Raw genomic sequence first — 13,276 nt, 5'->3', positions numbered from 1 at the left:
GCCATCATCGTACGATCTTTAATGCTGTTAATGCAACTCGCAGTCCCTGGACCATCGGGTGTGGAAGCAACGCGATTCAGAGACATGGCCCGATAAAATAAAAGAAGAATTCTATACGTACAGCGTGTAGAACGTCCAACAGAAATATGTATAATGTGTGTCGTTGTGGGCGTGTAGGCTGACGCGTCTTGTCTGATTCTACTTGGAATTTCCTTGCGGTTTGACGAATGAACGCGTGCTTTTAGCGAATTTGTTTTACATCTATGAGCTAAAGGAAAATCGAATGGAGATTACGAAGGATAAAATATCGAATTATTATAATATATCGTATCTATGTGCTACTTTAAAAGTATAAATAAAGCGAGCATCTGATTAAGAAGGATGAGAGTAACCAAAGCAGCGTATGTCTATGGAATATTCAATATTTTATCATAACGTCACAATTTTGTATAAGTAACTCCATTACCCCTAATTCGGACAGAAAGTTTATTCGCGTAAAAACCTTCAACGGTATACTACTCTAGCGGAAAATTCAGGCGAACTCTTGAAATTTTAATTATTTATATTCTCGTGCTTGATAAATTATCTGAATCGTTGGTAAGTAAATCTCGTCAAAATACAATTCGACAGTTATATGGTTATGATCAAACCACTATTAAAAAGTTACATGTTTACATAGTTATTCTGGCAAAGTTATTAGACCATTGTGCTCATTGAATACATATGATCGACACGGTCGATGATCACGTGTTTATATAAATTTGAAAGATTACAAGATTATAATCTACTACTTTATTCTCAGTGATTCTGTACTGAATTTACGACTTCTAAATCTCTTTCACCGCCCACCAAATTCACATCGTTGACAAATCGTTTCCTGATCGAAAGTCAAACAGAATCATAATTTCGATTGCATAAACTCGTGTCGACAACCCGTTATCCATTGTTCCATTACACGAGTTCGATTACCACGATGAACGTTTGGTAGGATGTTTACGAGCGGCCGAGCACGCGCTGACAAACATCGTTTCGTGCGCGACGCCGATTTCGAGAGTGCGAACGCCGCTTGAACACGCTCGCTGTCGGCCACGGTATTCGTGTCAGCTCGCATGGACGAGGTGGAACGCGTGGACAGGGAATCGTAAAAGATAAGAGAACGCGGCGTTGGACAGCGAATAAAACGGAGTGCGCGGTTTAAGGCGATGAAACCGGCGCGCTTATAAAGTATTCCCGGCGCTGTTAACGTCAGCCGCGGTGTTTGCCGTACACGCTCAACAGTACTGAACACACGATAACTCTATTCGCCTTACCGTGTGGTCCGTGCCATGCTACGATCGCGTACTCCTGAGATACGCGAGTTAAAGCGTCCTAACGAGAGCAGCGAGTGCCCCAGAGGAGAGATTTTTGGGGTGGAATTAGGATTCGAGCAACGGTAGTTGTTAAGTTGATCTATCTACTTTGACGTCTAATTCCTGAATACTCACACACAAATCTTACGATGCGTTCGACGATACATTTACGAGCGTCGATATAACGTATAATTGCACGCGAAAGCGTTGGAACATTTGTAGTAATCTTTTATCAATATATATTAGTAGGTATAAATAATAAAAGGATTAAATATTAAGTCAAAATAGAATGATTATCGATTACGTATAATATTACTGCAAGTGAAATTTTTAAGTAGAATGTATGTGTTTGATCCGATTGATTCAATTTTTAAATACAATTTTACAACAAGACGAATGGCACGCTTTTTAAAGGAATTCTACGGTTCATTGATACATTCTGCCGATGAGTTATGAGCTTCGTGCCGTACAGGCGCCGTACGTTTCCGGAAGCATAAATATTATTTCATGCTATGCCGCCTCATTTAGTTCCCGCGTCACCAGTCAGGGGGTTCAGCTTTCGTTTAGAATAAATCGAAGAAAGATTTCCTCTATCCTCCTGAAACTGTTTTGCGTCCACTGTGAAAAATATATATCGATGTCAGCGTTCATGTTGATGGATGTATAATAATTGCAATAAGGAAGTATTATTCATAAAGAGAATTCTCTGAAGTCAAAACAAGCATCCAGCGTGTTTTCCGAGACAAACAGTTTTATTGTTAACATTTCACACAAATACATAGTTACAATTTCACCGCATACTTATAACATTTTCTTTTTCATGACAGAGAAACATGACACGTGTATATCGATATCAACAACTCATAGTCATAATATTTATATACCGTTAGTGCACTTGACCCGTAAATCAGCATCGCAAGTTTGATATTACAATCTACTATGTTTTCGTGCCATTTATATGTATAACTAAATAAAAAAAAATTCTACTTACACATGTAGAACGTGGCAGCGTACAATACACAGTCTACAGAATAAAATTTTAGAAAACCAATTAATTTATCAAACATCCGTACGTATTTTACTTCGGTGTATCTACATACAAGAATTTTTGCATAGAACAAGTCGTTGAAGAATATCGATTAAAAGCAATTTCTTATTACATATATATTTCATAACGAATTGCAAAAATGTTAAAATTCCTAATAAATCTCGAGTTCGTGAATTTAACAAATTTTCTATTCGCTAAGGAAATTCTTTGCCAAGGAAAAGGAAGGAGTCGACACGTACAAAACGGCGAACAGACAAGTAAGAACATAGTCAGTCGATCGTACTGTTTGCACGTAACCATATCTAATCCATCCGAAAGATTGGCAAACGCGGTCTGTTCTCCAGACGCAAGCACAATCGGTGAGAAGCGACGTCGCGCCAGATGAAAACGAAACAAAGTCGTCTTTGTGACGTGGTTGAAAGGCTGGTGTGTATATTGGTTGCAGCGGTATGGAAGACGGGTCCGTTTAGTCGGATAATATTGTAGTCGATAGAGCCGCGGCGGTGCAAAGGGAATTATTAATATTACCGCTTTCGAGAAGCTGACCCCGGGAGAAGGTTTCGCAGCACGCCGCGCGGTGATCGTGCAATTTGTTTATCCGCCGATGGGGAATATCAAAAGGATTAGAGGCGGCGGAATAGATAATAAACATCGGCCAATAAAGTCGCCCGAAAATATCTTGGTTGCAGCGTATCGCCGCACTGCCTACCGTCTTCTACGTGTGTGCTTCGCTCTCTCTGTGATCTATGATTATGGATTCCGCGATGTCGATACCAAACGTATAGCCTCTGACGCGTGCTCACGCGTTTCTCGGAACCAGAAGACCGACGGGGAGCCCGCCGTTTGTAGTCAGTCGAACTCCGTTTGCGTCGTTCCTGTGATTCCGCTTAAACAAATTATTCTTTATCGTTGGATGTTGTTCCGTCAAAGGGCGTAGCAACGATGGGTTGGGGTATAGGGACGCGAAATAGCCATTTCATTTTCTGTCCTAAGGGATCTCTCGCCTATAATGATACGCCTAATTTCCACGATACGTGGAAAAAAGGTAAAATTTTTGAAACGCTTAAAGTGGGAGGAAATATCAGTGACGATGATAATAAAGGCAAGTAAGAAGCAAACTTCGTTCAAATTTGATAGAGTTATTGCAAATTGATATTACGATCTGTCGCGACGAGGCAGTTAATGTCTTTCAAACTTGACAGACAATGATATACACTGCTGGCAATCGAGAGAAACGAGAAGTGAGTTATATACGGAAGATAAAGTATAATTTCATGGTAAGAAGCAGTAATGGTAGAATAATTCACTCTGACTAATTGTTGTCTAATGTTACTTTGTACGGATGAATATTCCTGTTTCTAATTCTGAAAGTTTTATATTTTCAACCCTTCGAGAATTGCTTACAAAAACACAATTTTCTCGACGATAAAACGTTGTACATTTCACGAGTATAAAAGTTTCGGTTTCTTTTATCTTATAAAAGTATTTCGGTAATCGATTAAGCTCTAAAATCGATCATATCGAAAATTCAGCCAACAAGTGACAAACTCGATATCAGAAACTTCGTTATCAACGAATCGTGATGCCATCGAGTTAAAAAGAAATCCGGTAGAACAAACCCTAAAAGCCAATATAAATGTACAAATAGAATCGCGAAGAGGAATCGCGTGGAGCAAGAATCCAGCAACGATTCTTGTCCCGTGAGCGTCGCCACGGAATCGATGCACGTTGTCGAAGACTTGGATTTTTCATGGTTCCGAGGCAAAGAATCTATCAGGGTGCTGGATGGCCGGTGGGCCTTCCTGGCAAAATAACGCGCTGTTCCCCGGGTGGAAAAGCCCGGCCACGAAAATACCGCTTCCGGTTGCCCTAGATTCCGCATTCACAAGTTTCATTGCAGAAGCGGCCAGCAACGGGAGAAGCGAGCTACCGAGCGAATCCCGTTCAAAGCGGTCCATAATTTATGTATCCCCCAGGCCACCCCTGCGTGTCGTCGAATTCTGGCTTCGCTCTTTTAAAATTCCATTAAGAGTGCAGGCCAACGGCTCCTCTTTGTCGCGTCCGTTCTTTCTCTCTGTTGACGCTCGTTTGTTTCGCGTTGCATATTTCACGAGGGAATCCGCGTTTCGTTCGAGTTTCGTTTTCCGTCTGGTTCGATCGATTCGCGTGACAGTTTCGGAGGTGGCAGGGGTAAAATGCATCGCGATATGTTTCGAATGCAAAGACAAAAAAATATACATACGTATATACATATAAAGGGATGGAAAAAAAAGATCGGTATATCGTCCGGCAAAAATTGTACATATCTTCGATCCAGCTTTTGCTAGGCTTGTATTCAAGCCACTGTGTTGGCTGGCCCGTCGTAATTTTAGACAGTGCCACAGTGACAGTCTTTATAACGCACGTGAAGTATGAACCGCTTCCGGTGGATCTACGTCATCCCTGGTGTGCATGTCCCCTTGCACTCCAGTGGCTCCGATTCTAAATCTAGATTCAAATTTCGTGGCCTTTAGCCTTCGTCTTTCGTTACTAGCTGGCCGCGGCCGCGACGAAAGACCATTTCGCGAACGCCATAACACGCGTTCTCAGTTCGTCAAACTTCGCGTCGTTTGTATGGGAAAAAACTCCGAAACTGATAATGTTATCAGTGGTAAGATGAATGTCACTCCTATTGAAAGACGCGCGGTCAACACTGACCAGGTCAAGCGACGAACGTTCGTCAAAACTGTGGTTTAAAATTACCAGCCCATTGCGTCGTTTCAATATCTGTCCCGTTCGATCGCCTCGTCTTGGCGAGAAATCAAACTCAACGCTGTCAAAGTAGAATGACACCTCGTGGTTCGACGCATCGCGAATGCATCGATAAATCGGGCGACAGCGGCTGAATACGCGTGGTCCGATCGAAAACAGCGGCGGCAGAGATAACCGGCAGAAGAGCGATTATGGGGGTAGGTATGTTTCAGTAATTGCACGGCTAAGTTTAGGCGGTGCAGTTGGCGTCAATGCGCGGATGCATATTCAGAACGGGGCTCCTCATATTCTTATACTCACTTACTGAAGCGGCGAGCGCGTCGCCTTGTGTGTGGATGTGAATGTGAATGGAACTTGCTGGCACCCCGCCTGTTTATATTTAGCCACTGTGGGCGGTATAGCTGTCATGGATACGTATCATCGGCATAACTGAACTTTGCAAATGAATAATGAAGTTCCATTGGCTGTGGTGCCGGTATGCCGATTATAGCTGAGGCCGTTAGAATGGTTCCTGAAATTGCACAGCCGTTTATTGTCCGACGTCGGGCATTGTTCGCGTTTTCGTGTCGCCGCACCAAACCACGACTAACACGACCGAGACGACGAATCTGTTAATGAACGCACGCAACCGCGTCGTTTCTTAACTCTCTACAACCAGAACTTTGTTTGCTTCCAAGGAAAATAATTATTGTTGTTCTTACTTTGGTCTGAAAAAGCATTAGTTGCTTTAAATATCGTTTGCTAACGATATAACGATGCGAAGCTAAAATACGATAAGACTACGAGCTGTTCGATAATTTGTACCTTGAAAGTAATGTTCGATTCGATGTAATACCCTACTGAAAATGGTAATATACGTTTAGACAAAACATAGCAAACGTAGCAGAATGTAAAATTTTATTCGAGAGTTTGCCAAAGATCGGTACCACGCATCTTCGTTAATCTTCCAGAGAGTCAAGCGTGCCTCTTCCACCTCGTCGTCAACAAAATGTCATCCGTTATTATTGACATTATTGTCGTTACGATCCTGAACATCGGAAATATTCCATAAGCAACAGGACTCGAATGGAAAAAAACCGATTGTCCGGCCGGTTTTTCTCGCGATCTTCACGGTGTTGTTTTTTTACGGCGCACACAACGCGGCAATTAGCGCGGCCGCAAGAATAATTAGTGCTAACGAGTGCATTTCCATACAGAGGCTGTTTAATATGCGGATCCTACCGATAGACGTGAATATCGTACCATCGATGCAGGTAAAACAATGAAGCCTAACTCTCGAAAGATACGTCGATCGATGTACTCGATAAAAGTATAATGTGCCCAACGATCTTTGTGGGTTGAACGTTGTTTATGAGCGAATGCGGGGATATTTTTATTGTTTTCTTCTTTAATGGCGACCGTATTCGAAGGAATTTGTATCGTGTAGATTTTAAGTAGAAGTAGCAACCATTTCTTTGTAGTCTTGTTACGGTAGACGAAGATAATGGTACTAGAAAGTTAATGATACTGTAGTTAGATTTACTAGAAATGAATGGTAACGATATCGACGAGGGATTTAATGTTCATTGTTTAGAAAGTATTTCACTACGCATGTAATGTCATGTATATTTAGAATCACTTAGAAGCTTTCTATGAAGCAAACGATTTTTACGCTTAATGATAAGAAAAAGAATAAGTATAACGAGGACAAAAGAGATTTATTAGGAAAAGACACCTTCATCGTGACAAGAATGCGCGAATAGTGATATTTCTCGATCGTTTCGCCAGTTTTTCATGGTGGTGATATTTTTGGAGGCGCACTCCCTTATGAAGTGGCCTAGCTCGGTTCATTCAAGAACAGAGCTCGAGAAAACTGGTGACTCGTCTTTCAAGCTCTAACAAATAATCGCTATCGTTCAACACATTTACGACCACGCAACAGATAAATCTATGAATTTTTCAACATTTCGCATTGCTATTACAAATCATCATTACACGGAAGCCAAACTGATTTCCATTAAAATAAATCTTTTCGTTTCTGAGAACATAGTCCTCATTCACATGCTGTGACATTAAAATTGAGGAATTTGTAAAAAGTAAAGTTGACCAATTTGACTTCTGCTTCGCTTTTATCAAATATTATAAATAACTCCACGAAACCGTTAACACTTTACATTCTTTTCCTCTCATATCTCGGCAACGTGAATCATCAGGTTCCCCTAAAAAAAGTCGAAAGTCACATGGTAACGTTCTTGCAAGGAAAGGCAAACACCGAACACATTGCTCCTTTCCTCCTTCTTTTTTCATCAGAAAGAAAAAAAGAAAAACGACCCTTTGCGAAGAATACAAGCGGTTTATCCAAACGAATCCGTGTGTCCTATGGCGATCGTAAATCATGGCTCGCGATCTTCCACAATCCGCGTCGAGGATTAATAATCGCGCGTCGAAAGGCAACCAAAGAGAGAGAACGAGAAAGAGAGAGAGAGAGAGAGAGAAAGGAAGAGAGAGAAATAGAAGGATACAGAAACGAATGGAGGAGAGGGAACCTGCTCGCGCGCTTAATATCGTGCATATGTGACGTTTCAGCTGGTGCCCAGGCTGGATGAATAAACGTCTTCCTTATCGTCTAAAATAGACTTTAAACTTCAAGCATATCTGGACCACAGCCAGGTCGTAGGAAAGTACAATGATATTAGCCACGTTGAATTGTTACACCGTGGTGGAAACGGGAGCCGCGTTGAAAACCTGTCTCGTTGAATTAATAGCGGCACCTAGTCGCCTCTGACTAATGGACATCGCTGGAAAAGAAATATTCCATTCGGCCCGGTTTCTACCGGTCCAACCGCGGTCACCTTAACCCTTGGCTATCCACGATGGGCGTGTATTTGCGTCCTACTTTCACAGGAAAAGGGTCAACGTTGTACACGCTTTTACTTTGTACTTCTTGAAAAGCATCGGAGGAAAATTGTACTTTCGTTGGAACGCCGAAGCAAATAATCAATGATCTAATTATCGGGTTATTACAATATTACGTGCGTATCTGGAATATCATTACACCCCGCGGTATGGAAATTTTTACAACTGCACGGGGATGTAAATTTAGATATTGGATTTATTGTATACAATGTGCACTCAAATATTTTGTACGTAGATGATTATGATTAATATTATTTCGCCTTCGATAGAACTATAAATAATCGATTAGTTTAACCAGAAGAGTATTATTTCTATTCGTAACGTTGCATTAAAATTACTAGTCTTGTTTTTAAAAATTCCGTATACTTTGAAACACATACTAATCCCAAAGATTAGTCTACAACACGCATGTTTCGATGCTAAATTAGAACCAGATTTTCCCCAACATTCGCATAACTTTGCTTACTCGCTTTTCTACTTACGCCCCCGAATGTTAATATCTCTTGTTTAACATATTAACAACCGCAACATTACGTCAACGACTTCAAATGATATTTGAAGGGAACTCTTCAAGTTGCTATGTTTGTCGTAATTACAGAAATTTGCGGTTTCCTACTTCAGGATTTCCCTAAAATTACCAGCCACGAACGCGTTAATAATAAATCCTGTCCGCATTCCTTGATATTTACATTTAACATTCCCAACGAAACGTTCGACGATTCGCGAAAACTTAAATTAACCCACGAAACACGGCTAGAAGCACGAAAACTCGAGCGTCACACCCACGCAATAAAAGCGCCGAGCAAGCGCCGATCATCCCAGTTTCCCTATTCGGATTATACAACGAATCGTTTGTGCGACAATGACGGAACAATCGAAAATATCGGCCCGATTACGCGTTCAAGATCGCTTGCTGCAGGTTTTCACGGGCATTCAATGCAAATTGCCGGAACAATGAGTCGAATCCGTTCCAAACGATCGTCGCGGCGGCGATCACCAGGGACGCGTGAAAAAAAAAGAATGGAAAACAGAAAAAAGATTAAGCGTGGGTACGTTACGCTCGCGAGTGAATTAATAATGCGCATAATACGAAATTTTCATAAGCATAAATAATGCGTTCCGCACTATCTATATTGCATAAGCGGAGTCGGAAGTTTCGTGGGAAGTAAACCGTGAATATCACTCGAGCTTGTTATATTTTGCGGAATATTCGCTGTATTATCAAACCAGCATTTGCCTGGACGATATCGCGCGATTGACATCGATGCTACACAGCTAAAGTAGGTACGTTTATGTAAGTATGGACGAGAACGATTAAGAACGTTGGTTAAAAGAGAAAACTGGCGGATTCCTTCCTGGTCGCGTTATCACTTCGAGGTAAATAACGTTCGTTTTTCTGTCGCGCTTTTCTCGCTCGAGCTAGCTTCCGTTTTACGCATTCGATAACCAATAATTAAAGCCAATGCCTCGTGTGGTGCGTCAATCGCGTCTTTTATTACGCTTTCTGGGAAAACTTGGACTGAAACTGGTTTCGTGGATCGATGCTTAGATAAAAAATGAAAGAAAAAAATGGAGCTTTAGTCCCGATTTCCGTGGAAAATATAGTCGCGTAGAATAACCTGGTAAAACTTGGTTTATAGCGATAGCTGAAACTTTGACGCGATGGAGATTAAATTATAGTTTGAATGTTAAAATATGTATTGCGCTTGCGTTTGCGAAAGCGTATCGACGCTGTCGTTATCGGTGTTACAGAGGAAATTATGCGGTAATAAATCGCGTAGCTGCCTTGTCGACGGCGAGTTTGTGGAAAAATATTACTGTCCCTTGCGTAGCTTGTATCATAGTTTTAGATTAGTTTCGACTATATTACAATATCTATGTTTATTTTACATACGTACATGTGTAGTTATTTGTGAGAATCGATGTCAGGTCATTCTTATCATCCATTTCCACTATCTTTCTAACGAAAAGAATAACGAAATTCGTAAATGTATAGGTATTTTTGAGATTACAAATACTAGACACATTGTGCGATAATAATGCATTTGTAGGATTAACACATTGCGAAGTTTCCTCTTGAACGTGTAAATTGCATATGAATATACTTATGCCTGTCTTCGTTACATTTTATGCCGTACTTAGTCGAGAAAATTTCTACGACACGCGATCGTGCTTATACGAAATTGTTTAAGAACAGAATTTAATTATCAATTTTCCATTGGAATTTCGAAACGAATCTGAAACAACGTCGTTACGCTGCGAGGAAAATGGAATAAAGGGAAATATTGTCGTTCTTCCTCGAAAGATTAAACCACCCGTAAATCTAACAATTTTTCCCACGTTACATTTCCTCGTCCTTGTCGTTCCAACTGAAAAGCAGAAAATGAATACCCGAGCGTAGCGGGCTACGCTGTCTTTCGTTTTCCAGAAAGCAAAGATGGAAGGGAAATTTCATTCTCTGTTTTTTGCCCGCCACAACGTGATTCATCATCCCTCTAATTGCTCGTCCCATGGCTTTGCAGTCGTATCCTGCGCACATGACCGTCGACTCGCAGAAGCAAATCGAGATACAACGGATGCAAACGGAGCACTTGAAGCGGCAGCAAGAGCACATCATGCAGCACAACATCCAGGAGCTACAGGCTCAGATGACAAAGAGCCAGCTGAGCATGTCGGGGCCGCAATCCTTGATGTTCCTACCGTTTCTCGAACAGCTCAGAGGGTTGCCGGTGCAATCGCCTATGCCGCCACCGCCGGCTACGTCGACGTCAACCACCACCAACAAACATATCAATTCGATCGCTAACGTACGTAAACCCAGCGCAATCCTAATTTCCCCGCTCATTCCTGCGTTCGACTTTGATCAACGTTTATACCAAGCCTCGTGTACGCGCACCTAACGCGTAGCACCGAGCATTTAAACTTTAAAAGCGGTTCACCATCCGCTCGATCCGATGAAAAATTCACATAGCATCGTTGCGCGACATAGGTGGCGCCACCGACAAGGAGGTGGGTTGATAAACGGCATAAAAAAAAGGAAGTTGGAAACGCGGAAATTCACGGTTCGAGGCGCGTCGATCGACGATCAGCAGGCAGCGCGGTATAAACGTCACTTTAACGAGATGGTTTTCTCCCTTGGGAAAAAATTTATTACTAAAAATATGATCTTGGCGGAGGTGGCAGTGATCCGTCGTGGGTAGCAAACAAAGTTGTTCGACCGTTGCGAGAGGTAGATCCGCAAATTACATTGGCAACAGTTAGTATGCGTTTGATTTAGATCGGTATTTTAAGCATTCGGTTACAGTGCTTTGAACTATTCCTATTAATTTACAGACATACTGGGAATACCACGTGCTCTTAAAGCCGACTTTTTCGAGGGGCAGATGTTGTCCATTTTCGATTTATTTTTCCATTAAAAAATCATGTCTTGATGTTTCGATGTTACGAATGTACTTCACGTCTTGCACGATATCATTTGCACGTATTATTTACATCATCCCACAGTATTATCTAAATCGTTTGTCACAAATAAACATTATAAATCATAGTATAAGTCTAGACGCTGCTCTTACGTTATAAAAGCATGTGAAAAAATGTAACTATACAGGCTGAACTTGTAGTAGTTGATGCGACGTATAAAACGAGAAAAGAGAGAAAAGGCAAAGAAATATTGACATATTGTCAAGATCTTCGTAGAAATAAACGATAGACGATGATTGTTACAGATGATCAGTAGTCATCGGGAAGGACCGAGCTGGGCGACGGCGCATCTCGCGCAAATGACCACGCAGATGGAGAAGGAAGCGTCGCCGACGCCGATCTCGTCCGCCGTAGCACCAACCGCACCTCCTCTGCAGGATCTCGACGCGCCTCTCAACCTCACCAAGCCGAAATCCTCGTCTTCGGGGGCCACGGCATCTTCCTCGTCACCTGGTAGCGACTCGCACTCGACAGGGGCCGGAAGTAGCGGTCAACAGGAGCAACCAGTCGCGGCGACCGCGCCGAAACTCTTTCCGCCTGGTCTACCGATGCCACGGAATTATCTCACAACCCTTCCTTATGCAGGTCTACCACCTCATCTGAGCACCCTCTCCTCGCCAAGTAAGTAACATCTTCCACTAATTGAAATAATTCATCCATACACTGCGAAAAATACAAAATAGACATCTTTTACACACTCGACGTAACTCCCTTCACAATAAAGACGTGTACTATGTACAAAAATGTGAATCAGAATTACAAACTTATCTTTTCGTACGTCGCGATTTAATTAATAAAAAAATGGTTACTATTACGATGGAAGAACAACTAGCGAAACCATGATAGAATAGCATCCAGTTACGTTCGAAACATCTGTTGCTTTAATCGGATGGCTGCTTTAACGAGATTCGTATAGATATCACGATGAATTTCATCATTAAAAGTACAAGCGAGTCTGATAGAAATTCCGATCGACCGCACGAAAGTAGAATATCGATGTATCGATTCTCGTCCGATCGGTAAACGCAATTCACTGGTCGTTGGCGTTTATAAACGCGACAAAGTGTACCCTTTTCGGGGGACAGGCGAGGCCGTGGGGGACCAGCCGGAAAAAATTCGATCAATACCCCATAGAATACGCGGCGGGATCAGAAACGTACGGTTAATTATCTTCGGGTATGCGCGCGCGTTTACCTGATTGTTCGCGATCGGCTTTTTCTTTTCTTTTGCCCCCAAGTAAACCTGTTCCCTTTCGCGGCCGGTTTTTGCTTTCGGTTTAAAGCACAATCAACGACGCGTAACGTGATTCTAAGATAAGGCTCGGTGCACCGCGTATCCTCGAGGAAAAAGACACGGGCAGGGGAAAACGATGGGATAAAAAGCAGAAGAAGAAACGAGCCTGCGGATTCCACGAGCTGTCACTCGGATATTAGATTGCCGCGTAAATTCTCCTCGTCGACTTCCTGGTTTGAAAAAACCACCGATATCATATATACTTTTTGCGACATAGAAATGTTGTTTAAAAGAAGGATCGATATAGTGTATAGTTTTTGCGGCATAAAAATGTTGTTTACCTTTAGTAATTAGCAAAAAGAGCAAGTAAATTAGTATAAAGTACGAAGTATAAATAGCACAGAAACTAGTATGAAACATAAAGAGGAAGCAATATTATTTTAATAATTGGTATAAAAAAGAAAGCTTGAGAGAGATATTTTTCAATTCTGCTAATCAGTTCATCGCTTGTTTCGATAAC

The 13,276-nt window shown here is 41.8% G+C and overlaps 1 protein-coding gene across 10 annotated transcripts in view; it reads left to right on the top strand.

The window, feature by feature from the left end:
• The window catches only part of Sox102F (transcription factor Sox102F), a 236,849-nt gene that overhangs the window by 217,598 nt on the left and 5,975 nt on the right, over positions 1-13,276 (top strand). For 9 of the 10 annotated variants that reach the window (XM_069131588.1, XM_069131582.1, XM_069131584.1 and 6 more), the window contains 2 exons: positions 10,566-10,850; positions 11,769-12,144. In XM_069131588.1, coding sequence (XP_068987689.1) covers positions 10,566-10,850; positions 11,769-12,144 — 661 coding nt within the window. The remainder of the gene's footprint in view (positions 1-10,565; positions 10,851-11,768; positions 12,145-13,276) is intronic. The other variant, XM_069131592.1, reaches the window with a different exon arrangement.

This window comes from Bombus flavifrons, chromosome 2 (assembly GCF_040668555.2).
Source record: "Bombus flavifrons isolate JBK064 chromosome 2, iyBomFlav1_principal, whole genome shotgun sequence".
Classification (NCBI taxonomy): Eukaryota; Metazoa; Arthropoda; class Insecta; order Hymenoptera; family Apidae; genus Bombus; species Bombus flavifrons.
The sequence above is the reverse complement of the archived record's forward strand: the minus strand, read 5'-3'. Positions and strand labels throughout refer to the sequence as shown.